General features: G+C 48.4%; 1 protein-coding gene across 4 annotated transcripts in view; it reads right to left on the minus strand.

Annotated features, from left to right (window-relative positions):
- Positions 1-10,589, minus strand: part of PIK3R6 (phosphoinositide-3-kinase regulatory subunit 6) — a 47,962-nt gene extending 37,373 nt beyond the window's left edge. For 3 of the 4 annotated variants that reach the window (XM_070774318.1, XM_070774320.1, XM_070774317.1), the window contains exons 1-2: positions 10,460-10,589; positions 193-296 (exon numbers count right to left, since the gene is read on the minus strand). In XM_070774318.1, coding sequence (XP_070630419.1) covers positions 193-205 — 13 coding nt within the window. In that variant the 5' untranslated portion in view covers positions 206-296; positions 10,460-10,589. The remainder of the gene's footprint in view (positions 1-192; positions 297-10,459) is intronic. The other variant, XM_070774319.1, reaches the window with a different exon arrangement.
- Between the last annotated feature and the right edge of the window lie 4,954 nt (positions 10,590-15,543).

Consider the following 15,543-nt stretch of genomic DNA (forward strand, 5'->3'; position numbering starts at 1 on the left):
ATCTGCCAGCAGCTGGGACTCATACAAGTGCATGGATGTCCATCTCTCAACTATGCTGTCACATTTGGGCAGCTGAGTGGGGATCTCCCAGCCGGGCTGGGTGGAGGTGGCCTTGCCAGCCCTTGGGGCTTTCTCACCTTCAAAAGGGGCCTCCTCCACCCTGCAGACCCCTCTCCCCCCTGCCATACTGACCTGAGCTCTCCATGGGAGCCTGGGGTGTGTGTAAGAGGAGGATGTGGTTGTCTCAGGCAGCAGAATGGAAAGTAAATTGGTTGTTTTTCTGCAAAGAGGTGGTTCTGCAAAATAAGAGACAGTGTAAGTGGTGAGAAAGTGCAGAAAGTCTGTGTGTGGAATGGAAAGGAGACCAGGGGACCAAGGCTTCTCCCACATGGAAGGGGCGTCTAGATTTATTTAAGAAGTGCTTCTATGATGCTTGCTACGTGCCAGGTACTTTTCTAAAAATTTAAAAACTGTCAACTCTTCACTCTCAGTGTTTTGTTTGTTTTTGGTCACACTGTTTGGCCTGTGAGACCTTAGTTCCCTGACCAGGGATCGAACCCAGGCCCCACCCCCCCACCCCGGCAGTGGAAGTGCAGAGTCTTAACCACTAAACCTCCAGGGGAGTTCAAACTATCCATTCTTTAATATTAACCTGATGCTGTTGCTGTTCAGTTGCCAAGTCGTGTCCAGCTCTTTGCGACCCCATGGACCATGGCACCCAAGGCTTCCCTGTCCTTCACTATCTCCTACAGTTTGCTCAAACTCATGTCCATCAAGTCGGTGATGCCATCCAACCATCCTCATCCTCTGTCGCCCCCTTCTCCTGCCCTCAATCTTTCCCAGCATCAGGGTCTTTTCCAATGAGTCAGGTAGGTACTCTTTTCTCCCCATTCTACAAATGGGGGAATTGAAGCACAGAGGTTAAATATCGATTCAAGGTCAGATAGTTAGTAAGTCAAAGAATGAGCACTTGAACTCCGACCATCTGGCTCGAGAGCTCAAGCCCTCCATCATGACCACAAGCTGCCCCACTGGGACCCCAGAGTGAGGGACTCCCAGAGTTAGCTTCCCAGAGCAATACACTCCCCAAGTGAGAAGCAGAGGAACTCTGAAAGGATCGGGACAGCTAATCAAGAGAGAAAAAAGAGACAGTATTAGGAATGATGAACATCACATAAGACATTGATTATACAAAGAAAGCCCTGAATCCTCGATATCACACAGTTTTCTTGGAAAATAAAAATAAATCAAAAGGTTCTAGAAGCCTCGGAGAAACTGCTTATATTGGTAACCAGTGAGGAAACAGAGAAAGCCCTCAAAGAACTAGCTCTTAAAAAGTGATATCTGGCTCAGATGGCTCCTCTGATAAGTCATCTCAAATATGCAGAGCAAAGCAAAAAACTGTTCCAAAGCATAGAGAAAGAAGAAGAGATTCTCTGAAGAAGGCAACCTCCCCTTGATATGAAAATCTAATGAGGATAGTTTACAAAAATAGAGGAAACACTTTGCATCCACTGGGATAGCTATTTTAAAAAATAAATACAACAGAAAATAACAAGTGTTGGCAAGGGTGTGGAGAAATGAGAACTTGGGTTCATGGCTGGCTGGAATGTAAAACTGAGCACCTGCCATGGAAAACAGTAAGGCGATTCCTCAGAAAGTTAAACAGAGATTCACTGTATGGTTTACCAGGAATTCCACTCCTAGGTAAACACCCAAAAGAATTGCAAATAGGGACTAACAGATATTTGTACACCAATGTTCATAGCACCATTATTTAAACATTGCCAAAAGGTGGAAAGACTCCCAAGTGTTCACACAAAAGGTGGTGTATGCAGAAAATTATGCAGCCTTAAAAAAGAATGAAATTCTGATACATGCTGCAATGTAGCATGGAACATCATGCTAAATGAAATAAGTCAGACACACAAGGACAAATATTATATGATTCCACTTACATGACGCATCTAAATAGGCAAATTCACAAAGACAAAATATAATGGAGGTGACTGGGGGCTGAGGGGAGGCAGGAATGGGGAGTTACTGTTTAATGGGCACAGAGTTTCTATTTGGGATGATGAAAAGCTTCTGAAAATGGATAGTAGTCATGATTGTACAATATTGTAAATGTACTTAATGCCATGGAATTGTACACTTTAAGGTAGTTAAAATGGGTGAATTTCATGATATGTATAATTTTACCACAACAGAAAAAATATATCTGGCTCACTTATAAATACAGATGTAAAATTATAAAATAAATATCAAAGAGTTGAATTCAAAGTATTGAAATTATAATGTATTATGAATAATTTTCAGTTGAGTTAGTTCAGTTCAGTTCAATTGCTCAGTCGTGTCCAGCTCTTTGCGACCCCATGGATCGCAGCATGCCAGGCCTCCCTGTACATCACCAACTCCTGGAGTTCACTCAGACTCACGTCCATCGAGTCAGTGATGCCATCCAGCCACTAATCCTCTGTCGTCCCCTTCTCCTCCTGCCCCCAATCCCTCCCAGCATCAGAGTCTTTTCCAATGAGTCAACTCTTCGCATGAGATGGCCAAAGTACTGGAGTTTCAGCTTTAGCATCATTCCTTCCAAAGAAATGCCAGGGCTGATCTCCTTCAGAATGGACTGGTTGGATCTCCTTGAATAATTTTAGTCTACTGATAATCATGGATGTGAGAGTTGGACTATAAAGAAAGCTGAGCACTGAAGAATTGATGCTTTTGAACTGTGGTGTTGGAGAAGACTCTTGAGTCCCTTGGACTGCAAGGAGATCTAACCAGTCCATCCTAAAGGAAGTCAATCCTGAATATTCATTGGAAGGACTGACGCTGAAGCTGAAACTCCAATACTTTGGCCACCTGATGTGAAGAATTGACTCCTTAGAAAAGACCCTGATTCTGGGAAAGATTGAAAGCAGGAGGAGAAGGGGACAACAGAGGATGAGATGGTTTGATGGCATCATCGACTCTATGGACATGAGTTTGAGTAAGCTCTGGGAGTTGGTGAAGGGAAGCCTGGGGTACTGCAGTCCATGGGGTCGCAAAGAGTCGGACATGACTTAGCGACTGAACTGAATTGAATGATAATCATCAAAATGAATGCAAAACTGTGACAAACCATTGGCAGAGATTAGAGAAATGAGTAATATTAACTATTGGGGAGGACATGAAAAATTTGTTCTGTCATATTCAGCTGGAAAGAATGGAAATTGGGGGACTTCCCTGGTGGTCTAGTGGTTGGGAATCTGCCTGCCAATGCAGGGGACATGGGTTTGATTCCTGGTCTGGGAAGAATCCACATGCCATGGGGCAACTAAACCCGTGTGCTACAACAAGAGAGGCAACTGCAATGAGAAGTCCATACACCACAGTGAAGAGTAGCCACAGCTCGAGAAAACCCTCATCAGCAATGAAGCCCCAGCACAACAAAAATAAATAAATAACAACAAACTTGAAAAAAAGCTAACCGACAAAGACCTGCTGTATAGCACAGGGAACTGAATTCAATATTATATTTTATTATTATACTATATATATGCAGTGTAATGTATATGTACTATAATATATTATTATAACCATATAATAACATATAAGGGAAAAGGATCTGAAAAAGAATAAATAAATATATGCATATATTTATTCTTGAAAGTGAAAGTGTTAGTCACTTAGTCATGTCTGACTCTTTGCGACCCCATGGACTGTAGCCCACCAGACTCCTCTGTCCATTGGATTCTCTAGGTAAGAATACTAGAGTGGGTAGCCATTCCCCTCCCCAGGGGATCTTTTCGGGACCCAGGGATTGAGTCCAGTTCTCCTACATGGCAGGCGGATTCTTGACCATCTGAGCCACCAGGGAAGCCCTATATATTTATTCATATATATATATATATACACACACACACACACACATAAACTGAATTGCTATGCTGTACACCTGAAACTTACATGACATTGTAAATCAGCTCTACTTGTAAAGCTGTGGATGATCTGGGTTGATTTTTAACATTTATGTATTTATTTGGTTATGTGCGTCTTTGCTGACGCTCAGGCTTTCTCTAGTTGTGGCAAGCAGTGACTACTCTTGGTTGTGGTGCTCGGGCTTCTCACTGAGGCGGCCTCTCTTGTGTAGCATGAGCTCTAGGGCTTGTGGGCTTCAGTAGCTGTAGCACATGGGCTCAGTAATTGTGGTTCACGGGCTTAGCTGCCCTGTGGCGCGTGGAATCTTCCCGGACCAGGGATTGAACCTGTGTCCCCTGCACTGGCAGGTGGATTCTTATCCACTGTACCACTAGAGAAGCCCTGGGCTGATTTTTTTTCTTTAAAGTAAAATTCTAAGAAGCTTCAACAGTCACTGTCAGAAAGCCTGCTTATTCATTCTTCATTCACTCGCTTACTCATCAAACATTTATCTGGTGTCCATATATATTTGTGTGGGACCTGGGGATTCTCTGTGCCACCCCCTTGTTCCTCTGAGGGGACCTGTGTAATCTGTTTCCTGTTCTTTGGGCTGCTGACCACACCCGTGTCGGGCAGAGCCCTTGGGGTCAAGTCTGCATCAGACAGGAAATATGCAGAACCCAGGTCATTTCTTGGAACGCATCAACATTGCATTTGCTTCAGTTCAGGGTGATGTGAACTTCTCAGGAAATAAGCTTGCCCTTTTAGGCACCTGAACATGCCTCTGAGGTGTTCTGGATGAATGTCATGGGAGCTGATTGCATGCACTAGGCTGTAACACGGTGAAGATTTCAGGGGCTGTTGGCAGCTAATGGAAGTCTCCATCCCACACTGAAAGGCTTCTCTTCTCTGGTGTGAATGCTATTTCAGCAGTGGGCTTAGAACATCTATTTTGGCTGCTCCGAGGCTAAAGGATGTTCCTCCCTAGCTCCTGGCAGTAATTCTAGGGGCTGAGATCGCTGAGTAAACCAAAGTGCACCTATGGAACACTATCCACATGGCGGAAATTGTGCCAGGCCCTAGTGTTTAGAGATAAATAAATGAGACACGGTTTCTAACCCTTAGGAGCTGAGGGTCTACTTGTCCGTGACTTCTTACTGACTGCGGTGTGACCCTACTCGTCACATTCTCAGTCCACAACTGGCACACTGATCGCGCAACAAGCATGAGAACACATTTATTTCACAGAGACCGAGGGCAGTTATCAGTGAGTCATTAATAAATAATACGTGGTCTGTGCTAATTTCATCATTTCTGAGCATGCATCCCACGAAGGAGACTATAGCTCAGCTGTATTAGTGAAGAATGATTACCTCACCTTTTTCTTATCCCCGTCACCTTTCTCCATGCCTCATCTTTTAAAATTATGCATCTACATGTCTGTTTATTTTTTGGCTGCAATGGGTCTTTGTTGCTGTGCACGGGCTTTTTCTAGTTAAAACAAGCAGAGCCTACCCTCTAGTTGCCGTGCAAGAGGGTTACATCCCGATAAGCTCATTGTTGGAGCTTCCCTGGTGGTGCAGATGTTAAAGACTCTGCCCGCCATGTGGGAGACCCAGGTTCGATTCCTAGGCCAGGACAATCCCCTGGAGAAGGGAAAGGCACCCCACTCCAGTATTCTTGCCTGAAAAATCCCATGGACAGAGGAGCCTGGGGAGCTTCAGTCCATGGGGTCGCAAAGGGTCAGACACGACTGAGCAACTAACACACACAAACCCATCGTAGGTTGAAAATATCTTATGTTGAAATGCACTGAACACTTCTACCCGTACAGGACATCACAGCTTGGCCCCACCCACCTTAAACATGCGCAGAACTGTTCCATGAGCCTACAGTTGGGCAAAACCACCTAACACAAAGCCTATCTGCTAGTGAAGTGCTGACGATCTCGTGTAACGGACTGAACACTGTAATGAAAGTGAGAAACAGAATGCTTGTCTGGATGCGGACTGGTTGTGAGTGTACTAGTTGTTGAGCCCTGTGATCATGCGGCTGGCTAGGAACTGCCCTGCCAGCAGCACGAGACCGGATCATACCCCATACGCTAGCTCAGGAAAAGATCAAAAATTGAAGCATGGTTTCGACTCAGTGCACCTTGCCTTCCCACCACTGTAAGGTCGAAGAACCGTAAGTCCAACCATCGTAAGCTGGGGACTGTCCACTTCTACCCAGGCTCCAGTTCTAAGAGAGAAGAGTTCATTACAGACGTGCCTTATGTGAGCTGGGCGTTGGAGTTGCCCCGAGGTGCCATGTGAGTCATTCGATAAACGTTTATGGTACACCTCCCTACTCCTCCGTAGCCCCTGACTCACTATATGGTGACTGTCAGGCACTCATGTGAAGACAACACAGGGTCCCCGTCTCCAAACCATTCTTAGGTTAGGGAGTGGAAGCCAGTCTATTTGGCACGGTTGGCATGACAGACGGCACAGGTCACAGAGATGAGGCTGATGCTCAGAATCCTGGTAAAGAGACAGCCTTCTGGTTGGAAGGGGGACCTGGATGGAGTGGTAAGGACACTGTGCTCACCCTCTGTGGGAGGGACTGGCCTCGGGCTCCGTCTTGGACTGTGGCTCTTTTCATGCATCGCTGACCATGCAAATGGCACATCCGAGCTCAGCTCGCAAGCCCCTGCCCTCTCCCCGTTCTCCCAATCACAGCAAGAATATGACACCGTAGGATAGAAACACACCAGCCTTGGCCACCAATCCGGAAGATTCCCAGCAGTGGGTACCAAGAGCATGGGAAGTGGCTAGGGGGTAAATTCCAACAACCTGGGAGCATCCCCAAGGTCACAGCACCGTGGCCTCTCACCCCGCCGTGGCCTCTCACCCCCACCCCAACTCCCAGCCTGAGCTACTCGCTCCTCGTCTCACTTGCTCTATATGACAGAGCCTTATCTGTCCTACAGATTCAAGTGAGGAGAACCAGGTTTTTCTCTGAAGATCAGATAAGTGGATGGATTCATTCATTCACACAATGAGTATTTTTTGAGCCTCTCCTAAGTGTCCGATGCTACTCCAGGTCCTGGAGATGTGGTAGTAAGTTAAAAGTAGACAAACACCTGCTCGAATAAAACTTGTACTACCTGTGGGTTTGTTGGGCGGCGGGAGGTGGTTTAGTCGCTAAGTCATGTCCCCATGCCTCTTGCGACTCCATGGATTGGGAACCTACCAGGCTGCTTGTCTATGGGATTCTCCAGGCAAGAATACTGGAGTGGGCTGCCATCTCCTTCTCCAGGGGATCTGCCTGACCGAGGATTCGAACCCAGGTTTCCTGCACTGCAGGCAGATTCTTTACCAACTGATCTACAAGAGAAGCCCTATGTGTGTGTGTGTGGGGGGGGGGTTGCAGACAAAAATGCCATAATTAAGTTGTGTATTAATTATACAGCTGAAAGGTGCTAAAGAAATATGGCTGAGAATGTGATCATGAGGTTCCAGTGACTGGGGTGCAGTATGAAAAGGTCTCCCCAAGGAGGTGACCTCTGAGTAGAAGCCTGCAGGAGGAAGGGAGCAATCCGGGCAAAGTCTGCAGAAAACATGTTCCAAACGAAGGGAATGGCCAGCCAAGCACTGAGGAGGGGGTGCTGGAGGCATTTCAGGGGACAGTGCAGCCGGGGTGCAGTCAGTAGGAGAACCCTGGCAGGCAATCCTCCATGGGTTTGTGCCCACCTCGTGAGCATTTGTTCCAGATCACTTCTTCAAGATCTGTATCACAGACAACCTTGGAACAGGGAGCCTGCCCTCCCCAGGGCCAAGAACAGATTTCTTTGCCACCAGTGGAATAGAGACAATGTTTCCTTCCAGGGCAGAGGTGGCAGGTTTGCTGGCAGCCCACCCTTCCCTCCCCTGCCCCCAGTGAACACTGGGGGTTTCCTAAGCTCCAGGCTCCTCAGCAGTGATGCACAGCAACCTCTTGGGGCCGCCTCTTCGCTCTCCCAGGGGATTTGAGGGCAGGACAAACTCATGCTGCTGGTTTCACTGTGAGTGATAAAGATGTGCGACTCTGGAGTCTTGTGTTTTCTGCCAGCGACCATAAAACTGTGGAGACTAACTTGATCGTGGTTGTTGTTGTCTAGGCACTAAGTCGTGTCCAACTCTTTACAGCCCCTTGGATTGTAGACCACCAAGCTTCTCTGTCCATGGGATTTCCCCGGCAAGAATACTGGAGTGGGTTGCCATTTCCTTCTCCAGGGGATCTTCCTGACCCAGGAATCGAACCCGTTTCTCCTGCATTGTATTCTTTACCATTGAGCCACGTGGGACACCTCAACTTGTTAGTTATCAGTAGGGTAAATCTTAGACCCTTACAGCTCTTGTCAGAGGGATGGGACCAGAGACAAAGAATTAACGGGTGGCTGAATGAATCAGGATTCAGAGGACAGTCCTCCCTAAACACAGAACATTAGCAAGGAACAGTCCTCAGGGAGGGTGCAAATGCACAGCTATTCACTGCCCCGGCGGGTAACACAGGCCACAGAACCAGAGATGGCTCCATGACACACAGCAAGAAGCGGATGGGACCCTATCGGCAGCAGCTGTTGCTCATTCATTCTGTGCAGGAGATTGTGGGAAAGACTTCTTGGCCAGAGGAAGGGCTGCAGACAGCAGGACTGAGAGGGTCTGAGGTGGCCAGGCTCTGGGTCACTGTTTCACCATGAAGTTTACAGCTGATGCCCTGCTTACCCTGGCCTCCCACCCCAACTGCTGGCTCCTGGGCCAGACTATTCAGCCAGGAAAAGCCACCACCCAGCCCACCTATGCCACCCCCTGGGAAGAAGGGCATGGAACTTCCCAGGAACATACTTCTGCCCCCTTCTGTCCTCTGCCTGCTGTTCTAGCACAGAGAGGGGACCATCCCATCGTGGAGCCACTTCCCTCTCCTCCCACCCACGCTCCCTCCCACCCCCAGGGTATCTGGCAGATGCCATCTCCAGGGCTTGGATTTTTTCTCTCCATAGACACAGACTTGCCAGGCAACACACCCAGTTCTTTGATTTAAAGCATGTGATTAGCGGGGGTGGAAAGGCAGAGCTTGGGGTTCCGAGGGGACCCCGTCAACCCTCATCCCACGAGGCCCCACTGGGCTTTCCAGATTCCCGAGGGCTTTATTTCCCAGCTGTCCCCGAGGACTGGGCAGGCCTGTTTCCTTTGTTGTGTCTGCCCCTGACTGCAAAGGAAACACCTGGATGTGAGAGAGCCAATCTAGGAGGCAGGAGAGCATTGTTCCTGGGGGCAGGGAGCCTAGGAGGAAGGTGATGGGCCTGGATGCAGACCAGGAAGGCCTGAGGACCAGGTGGCCACCAGCCAGCCTGGCATTCATGCCCACCCTGGGAGCCGAGGAGGTAACAGAGGGGAGCCACAGAGTGTTGGGGCAGGTAGCATTGGGCGCTAGACTGCTGGGTACCAAATCTCTTTGTTGCTATGGCAATGTGTTGCTTAGATCCGTTGTGCCTCAGTTTCTCTATCTTTAAGTGAGACTTAATAATAGCACCTGACTCACAGGGTTTCTGTGAGGACTCAAAATGATGATATTCAAAAGCCACTTATTTACAGATAAATAAACAGGACAGGCCCCTGCTGGTTGGTCCTCCACAAACGCATGCATTAGCAGCCAAACTGAACCGCTAGCTGTTCTTTCCTGCCATCACACCACCTTCCTCCTCTGTGTTTGCAGTTTCTCCCCCTCACCGAGATGACTGCAGTCTCATCTCTGCACACCAACCCTCTGTCTGCCTCAAGGCCCAGTTGACATTTTGAGCAGAACCTTCCCTGACCCCAGCCCTGGGGGGCTCTCTCCACTTGAGCCCACACCTCACTCTGCCAGGGGCCCTGGCACCTATTAATTTCTGTGTTGGTCATGCACAGTCAGGTCTCAACCCCATGCCAGCTGGGCCTCTCCGTGTGTGTGTGTGTGTGTGTGTGTGTATGTGTATGTGTGTGCAGAGAGTAACCAAGACCTGGGACAGACAGGGACAGATGATGTCCCAGGAGGGACGCAGACGGGGGCCCAGAAGTTTCTCTCGGAGTCCTGCATCTTGCTTCCCCACTCTACAATCTTTGGCAAGATGCTCCATCCCTCTAAGCCTCTGTCTCCTGACCTATAAATGGGCAGTATTAACACATATCCAGCCTTCCTCCAATCGCCTGTAGGAATCCAACAGGCTAACGAATGTGCTCTGCAGCACCAGGGAGGAATAATTAGTCCTTCATTATGGGCATTTACAGGATCTGGAGAAGAAAGGAGAGGTCTTCTCACAGGTCCTGCATCCTTTCTTCTTGTGAAAATGGGTTGAGTAATCTTAACCTGGCAGAGCAGTCCTAGTAGCCACCATACCTGGGTGACCTGTCTCAGAAATGCTGGGTGTGTGTTCATAAGGGCTGGGGATGTCTCGGCCCCTCGTGGGCTCCCCTTCCAACATCCCGCCTCCGGGACCCTCCATCTGCTCCTCCCAGATCCCTCCCTGGAGACTCTGCCCCCAGCCAGCACCTACCTTGACTCAGCAGCAATTCAGCGGCCCACAGTCTTGCCCAGGGAGGCCACCAGTCCCGGATGATGGGTGTCTCTGCAGCTTCTAGCCCTGCAGAGAAAAGCCCAGTGTCACAAAGGCCTGGCTCTGTCCCCTCCCCTTCCTTCCCCTTCCCCATGGCCCTCGAAGCTCCTCCCAGAGCACATCCTGCTGTGAGGTCTCTTTCTAGAGAAGTGTCTGTGGTCAGCCACAGCCACTGGACCTTTTTTTTTTTGGCTGTGCTAAAAGGCATGCAGTATCTTAGTTCCCCAACCACGGATCGAACCCGCACCTCCTGCAGCGGAAGTGTGGAGTCTTAACCACTGGACTCCCAGGGAAATTCCACTGACATTCTTTATTCTGATCAGGTGGGAGGTGGCACCTCCCGGGGGCCCCCTCTGGTGCTGGCTGGATGCAGGGAGCTGAGGATTCTTTCTGGAGCTCCAAACACACCAAGCACCTCCCACCCCAGACATTGCTGGCTAAATGCCCCCAAGCTTCTACGGCTCAGCTGGTACAAACCCAGTTCATCATTTCACCCTTGAAACCCACTTCCTTGCTGCTCATCTCAGAACCAGAAACCTGGATGTCACTTTTTACACCTCCTTCTCCCTCACCTGTTACACCTCAATGGCACCAAGTCTTATCACTGTCTCATGAATTGTCCCCCTTTTTCCCATCCCCATGGCAGTCATGAGGTCATTATCATCTTTCTCCTAAATTATTACGACCCCTTGCTGTCTACCTGCCTCCACCTCACAGCTGAAGGTCTCTTTCTTAGAGTAGATATGAATCTGATCCTGTTACACCTTTGTTACAACCCCCGATAGCACCCTATTACTTTCAAGAGAACAGCAAAATTCCTTCACTTGATTTGCAAGGAATGATCTGGTCCTTGGATGGCATCACTGACTTGATGGACATGAGTCTCAGTGAACTCCGGGAGTTGGTGATGGACAGGGAGGCCTGGTGTGCTGCGATTCATGGGGTCGCAAAGAGTCGGACACGACTGAACGACTGATCTGATCTGATCTGATCTGGTCCTTCCTTGATCCCCAACCTCGGGCTTTATCCTCTTGCTCTGACACCTCCCAGGAGTCCTGAATGACTGTAGTTCCTTAAAGATCCAGGCCATCTCCCACCTCCAGGCCTTCATGTGGGCAGTGGGATTATCTTCCCAACCCTTCTCCTGCCTCACTCCTAACCATCCTTCCTTCAGAACAGAAGTGGGAAAAACAGGTCAGAGAGGCAGGAGGAGAAGTGGAGTGCGATGGAAGCAGGAGCGAGGACAGTGTCAAGGACATGACAGTCAATGGTGTCCAAGCCTGCAGAGAGGACATGGATGCAGAGCAGGAAGAATTATCTGCTGACCGTGGTGATTAGGAGAGAGCAGTGCTGGGGAGCAGATCGCCTCCAAGGCGATGCACTCACTAGTTTGTCGTATTCTTTCTTCTTCTCACATTTGTAAGCCAAGCAATATTTAGGGGCCTCTCCAACACATTTCTAGACCTTTGAAAAACAACTCAGAGACTCTGTGCTGTCATCAGATTTGGCCTAATGGCTAAATGGCTCTGGAGAGAGGCAGATTGCTGACCCCATGAACACCTGGATTCAGCTGTGCTTGAAACCCTGAGGCCTAGATCTTCTCTTAATTGTTCAACTATGTGATCCGATAAATGGCCCCTTCCTTTTCCGTTAAGACTGTTTGCATTCGGTTTCTGTTACTTGGGTTTCTCCTTTGCAACCAAAGGAGAAGTCATTGACCTTTCTCTGAAAGGGCTGAGTGGGTTGGTTCCATCTTTTCATTTTGGAGAAGAGGCCATTTGAAAAAAAAAAAAGACCAGAAATTTAAACCATCTGCTCTATAGCTCAGCTTCTCTTTTATAGTTATTTCTTTTAAAAAATTTTTTTATTTATTTGGCTGCAGAATCTAGTTTACTGACCAGGGATCAAACCTGGGCTCCCTGCATTGAGAGCAAAAAGTCTAAGCCACTGGACCACCAGGGAAGTCCCTTATAGCCTCCTCTTTTCTGTCCCACTCATGTGAGTGGATTCCCAATTTTATCAAGCATCTGTGTATTCTTAGTATTCACATGTCTGCCTTATCCCTCAGCCCTCCCCCAATAAGTTCTGAGGAAGAAGCAGCTAGGTCTTATTCATTATTCTCTCCATCACAAGATAAGAGAATGTGGAGAGATAGTTGAGCTCAGTAAATAAAACAAATGGATCAAGGAATGAAGGAGGGAATAAATGGGTGAAGTGAAAAAGTTCAGGACAAGACAAAGGGCCAAGAACGGAGCCCTCGAAGGTTCGGCACTCAGCAGCTGGCAGTGTGGCCATCGCGGGCAGCGCCTTCTCATTATCAGCTCTGGCCTAACTGATCGGAAATCACAAGTTGATGTCAGCCTCCTGTGGCTGCTCCACTCCTCTTATCATGGGCTGCTGTCTCTGCAACTACCCCGGGCGTGGTGGCCACCAAAGGGGCTGCTTGGTGACTGTGGACAGCCCCGGAGCTGCCCCCTGCAAGGATGAGCTGAGGCGCCCTCATTTTGAATTTATTGTCATTTATTTATTTTGGCCACACCGTGTGGCATGTGGAAATCTTAATTGCGCAACCAAAGATGGAACCTGTGCCCCCTGCAGCGGAAGTCGGATTCTTAACCACTGGACCAAGAGGGATGTCCCTTGCAACCTTATTGTGAGGGCATGCAGCCGAGGGCCAGCCAGGGACAAAGAGAGAGTGAAAAGGAGATGCAAGGATGAAGGACTGAGACCCCTAGGTGCCCCCAGCTCACCATATGTACCATCAGCAAGGTAGGTGGCACTGCCTCTCTGGTTGATCCTAGTGGCTCCCTGTCGCTCTAGGGTTTGTTTAACCTGGGCTTTTCAGGCCGTCTGTTGCCAACTTCCCTGTCTGCACCAGTCTCCCAGGAACAGCCCCCAGCAAGACTGTGGAGCCTTATACCAAGGTCACAGGACAAAAATCTCTGCAATTAACCAAGCCTTATAGCAACTGTTGCCACAAGCCTCCTGATCTAAACCAGCCAATTCCCTGACTTCACAGGTAAAATATCTACCCTATAGCATCCTGACCAATCTGGTGGCTTAGTGGTAAAGAATCCACCTGCAATGCAGGAGATAAGACGTGGAGATGCGAGTTCTGTGCCTGGTTTAGGAAGATCCCCTGCAGGAGGAAATGGCAACCCACTCCAGTATTCTTGCCTGGACAATCCCATGGACAGAGGAGCCTGGTGGGCTCCAGTCCATGGAGTCACAAAGAGTCGGCACTCAGGCACGCACATAGCATCCTCACCTAACACCATCCTTTCAGTAGGAATTTTCTTTCTCTTGTGGCTATAAAATTGGCTACTGGCCTGCGAAAGGAGCCATCCCGCTGTTTTGACCGCATCTCCCGTTCTAATAAACTCTATTCTCCTCTCCTTCTGCCTCATGTCTGGAAATTCTTTTCTAACCCATGCACAGACCACATGATCCATCAGCATCAGAATCCAGAGAGCTAGGGTTCCCTGCACTTACTTACCGCTCTGGCTTCCGGATCATCGGTGAGCTAAGGGCAGCAAAGACGCTCTGGATGGTGGGTGCCCAAGATACACAAGCCGAGGCTCACTGTCGTGGCTCCTCCAGCCACAGCCATGATGGCTTCGCCCAGGCTCCTGTATCCCTCTACATTCCTGGGTGTGTGGAAGTCTGCTCACTAACTCACTTGGGGCTGCCAAGTTACTTAGCTTTCCAGCAGAGAATCCACCATTTCTGTTCCATCCTTATTCCTCTTTCCAAGCCCCTATATTCAGAAAAATACTGGCCTATTTTCCTGTCTATTACAAAGCAAATGAAACTTTTAATTTTTAAACAAATTAAAATCCTCTTGTAACTGTGGTGGCAGATAGATGAGTGCTGGGATGAGGACACTCTGGAACACCATGGTATGGGAGTCCAGTAAGAATTGTTAACATTTGCTCTGGAGACAGGAAACCCAGGGCCATCTGTGTGTTCCTCCAGCCCCACCTTCTGTGGGAACTGTTTCTGGGATCATTCAGTAACCGATGCAGAATCCATCATCTCATTGAGTTTTCTAAGGAATTCACTCACAGAAAATCCTAAAAGGCAATGTAGATTTTCCTGAAGATTACATTGGGAGGATGGAAAAAAAGTCGATATTAATCATCTCTTAACAAGCTATCTAAAAATCTTCCATGAGAGACTTCCCTGGTGGTCGAGTGGCTAAGACTCCATGCTCCCAGTGCAGGGGGCCCAGGTTTGATCCCTGGTCAGGGAACTAGCTCCCATATGCTACAACTAAGACCTGGCACAGCCAAATTAAAAACAAACAGGCAAAAAAAACATCTAAACTTAAAAAAATTTTTTTTCGGTGGCTATTTCTTTTGTCCAGATGCCTTCTTCCAGGCCGTGCTATGGAGCCAGTAGAGTTCCTTTTGTTCTCTTTTCTCCCCAGGTGATCCCAACTCACTAACTCCTGACTCCTTCCACCCAGAGTTTTTCACAAACATCTCAAAGTCCTCTTGAAGTGCCTTCAGAGCACCTCAACTCCATTCTAATCCTTATCCCCCAGTTTTTATACCCCGAACTCATTAACAACAAGCCAAAAATCAAATGGTTCTCTGGTTGGTAGGACCTATTCTTAGAAAGCTGAGAGAAGTAATAAACCAGAAGATAGCTGTTATAGAAATATGCAATCACTTTATGAGTTAGGACAATTACGGCAAACTTCACTTTAAAGGCTCATGCAGGGATTTCCCTGGTGGTCCAGTGGCTAAGACTTCATGCTCCCAGTGCAGGGGACACTGGCTCAATCCCTGGTCAGGCAACAGGGAGCTAAGATCCTGCATGCTGCACAGTGTGGCCAAAGTAAATAAATAAAATAAAGAGATGTTATCGTGGAAAACAAAACTTTTTTAAAACAGGCTCACGTAACTGGCAAGTGGTGGGACTTGAACCAGAAACATCTAGTCCAGGGAGTTCACTGTGGACCCACAGAGAGGACCCGCAGGCTGAGCCAGCCTGAAGCCTGGCCTGTGCTCCTTGCTCTC

This window comes from Bos indicus, chromosome 19 (assembly GCF_029378745.1).
Source record: "Bos indicus isolate NIAB-ARS_2022 breed Sahiwal x Tharparkar chromosome 19, NIAB-ARS_B.indTharparkar_mat_pri_1.0, whole genome shotgun sequence".
In the NCBI taxonomy this organism is placed as follows: domain Eukaryota; kingdom Metazoa; phylum Chordata; class Mammalia; order Artiodactyla; family Bovidae; genus Bos; species Bos indicus.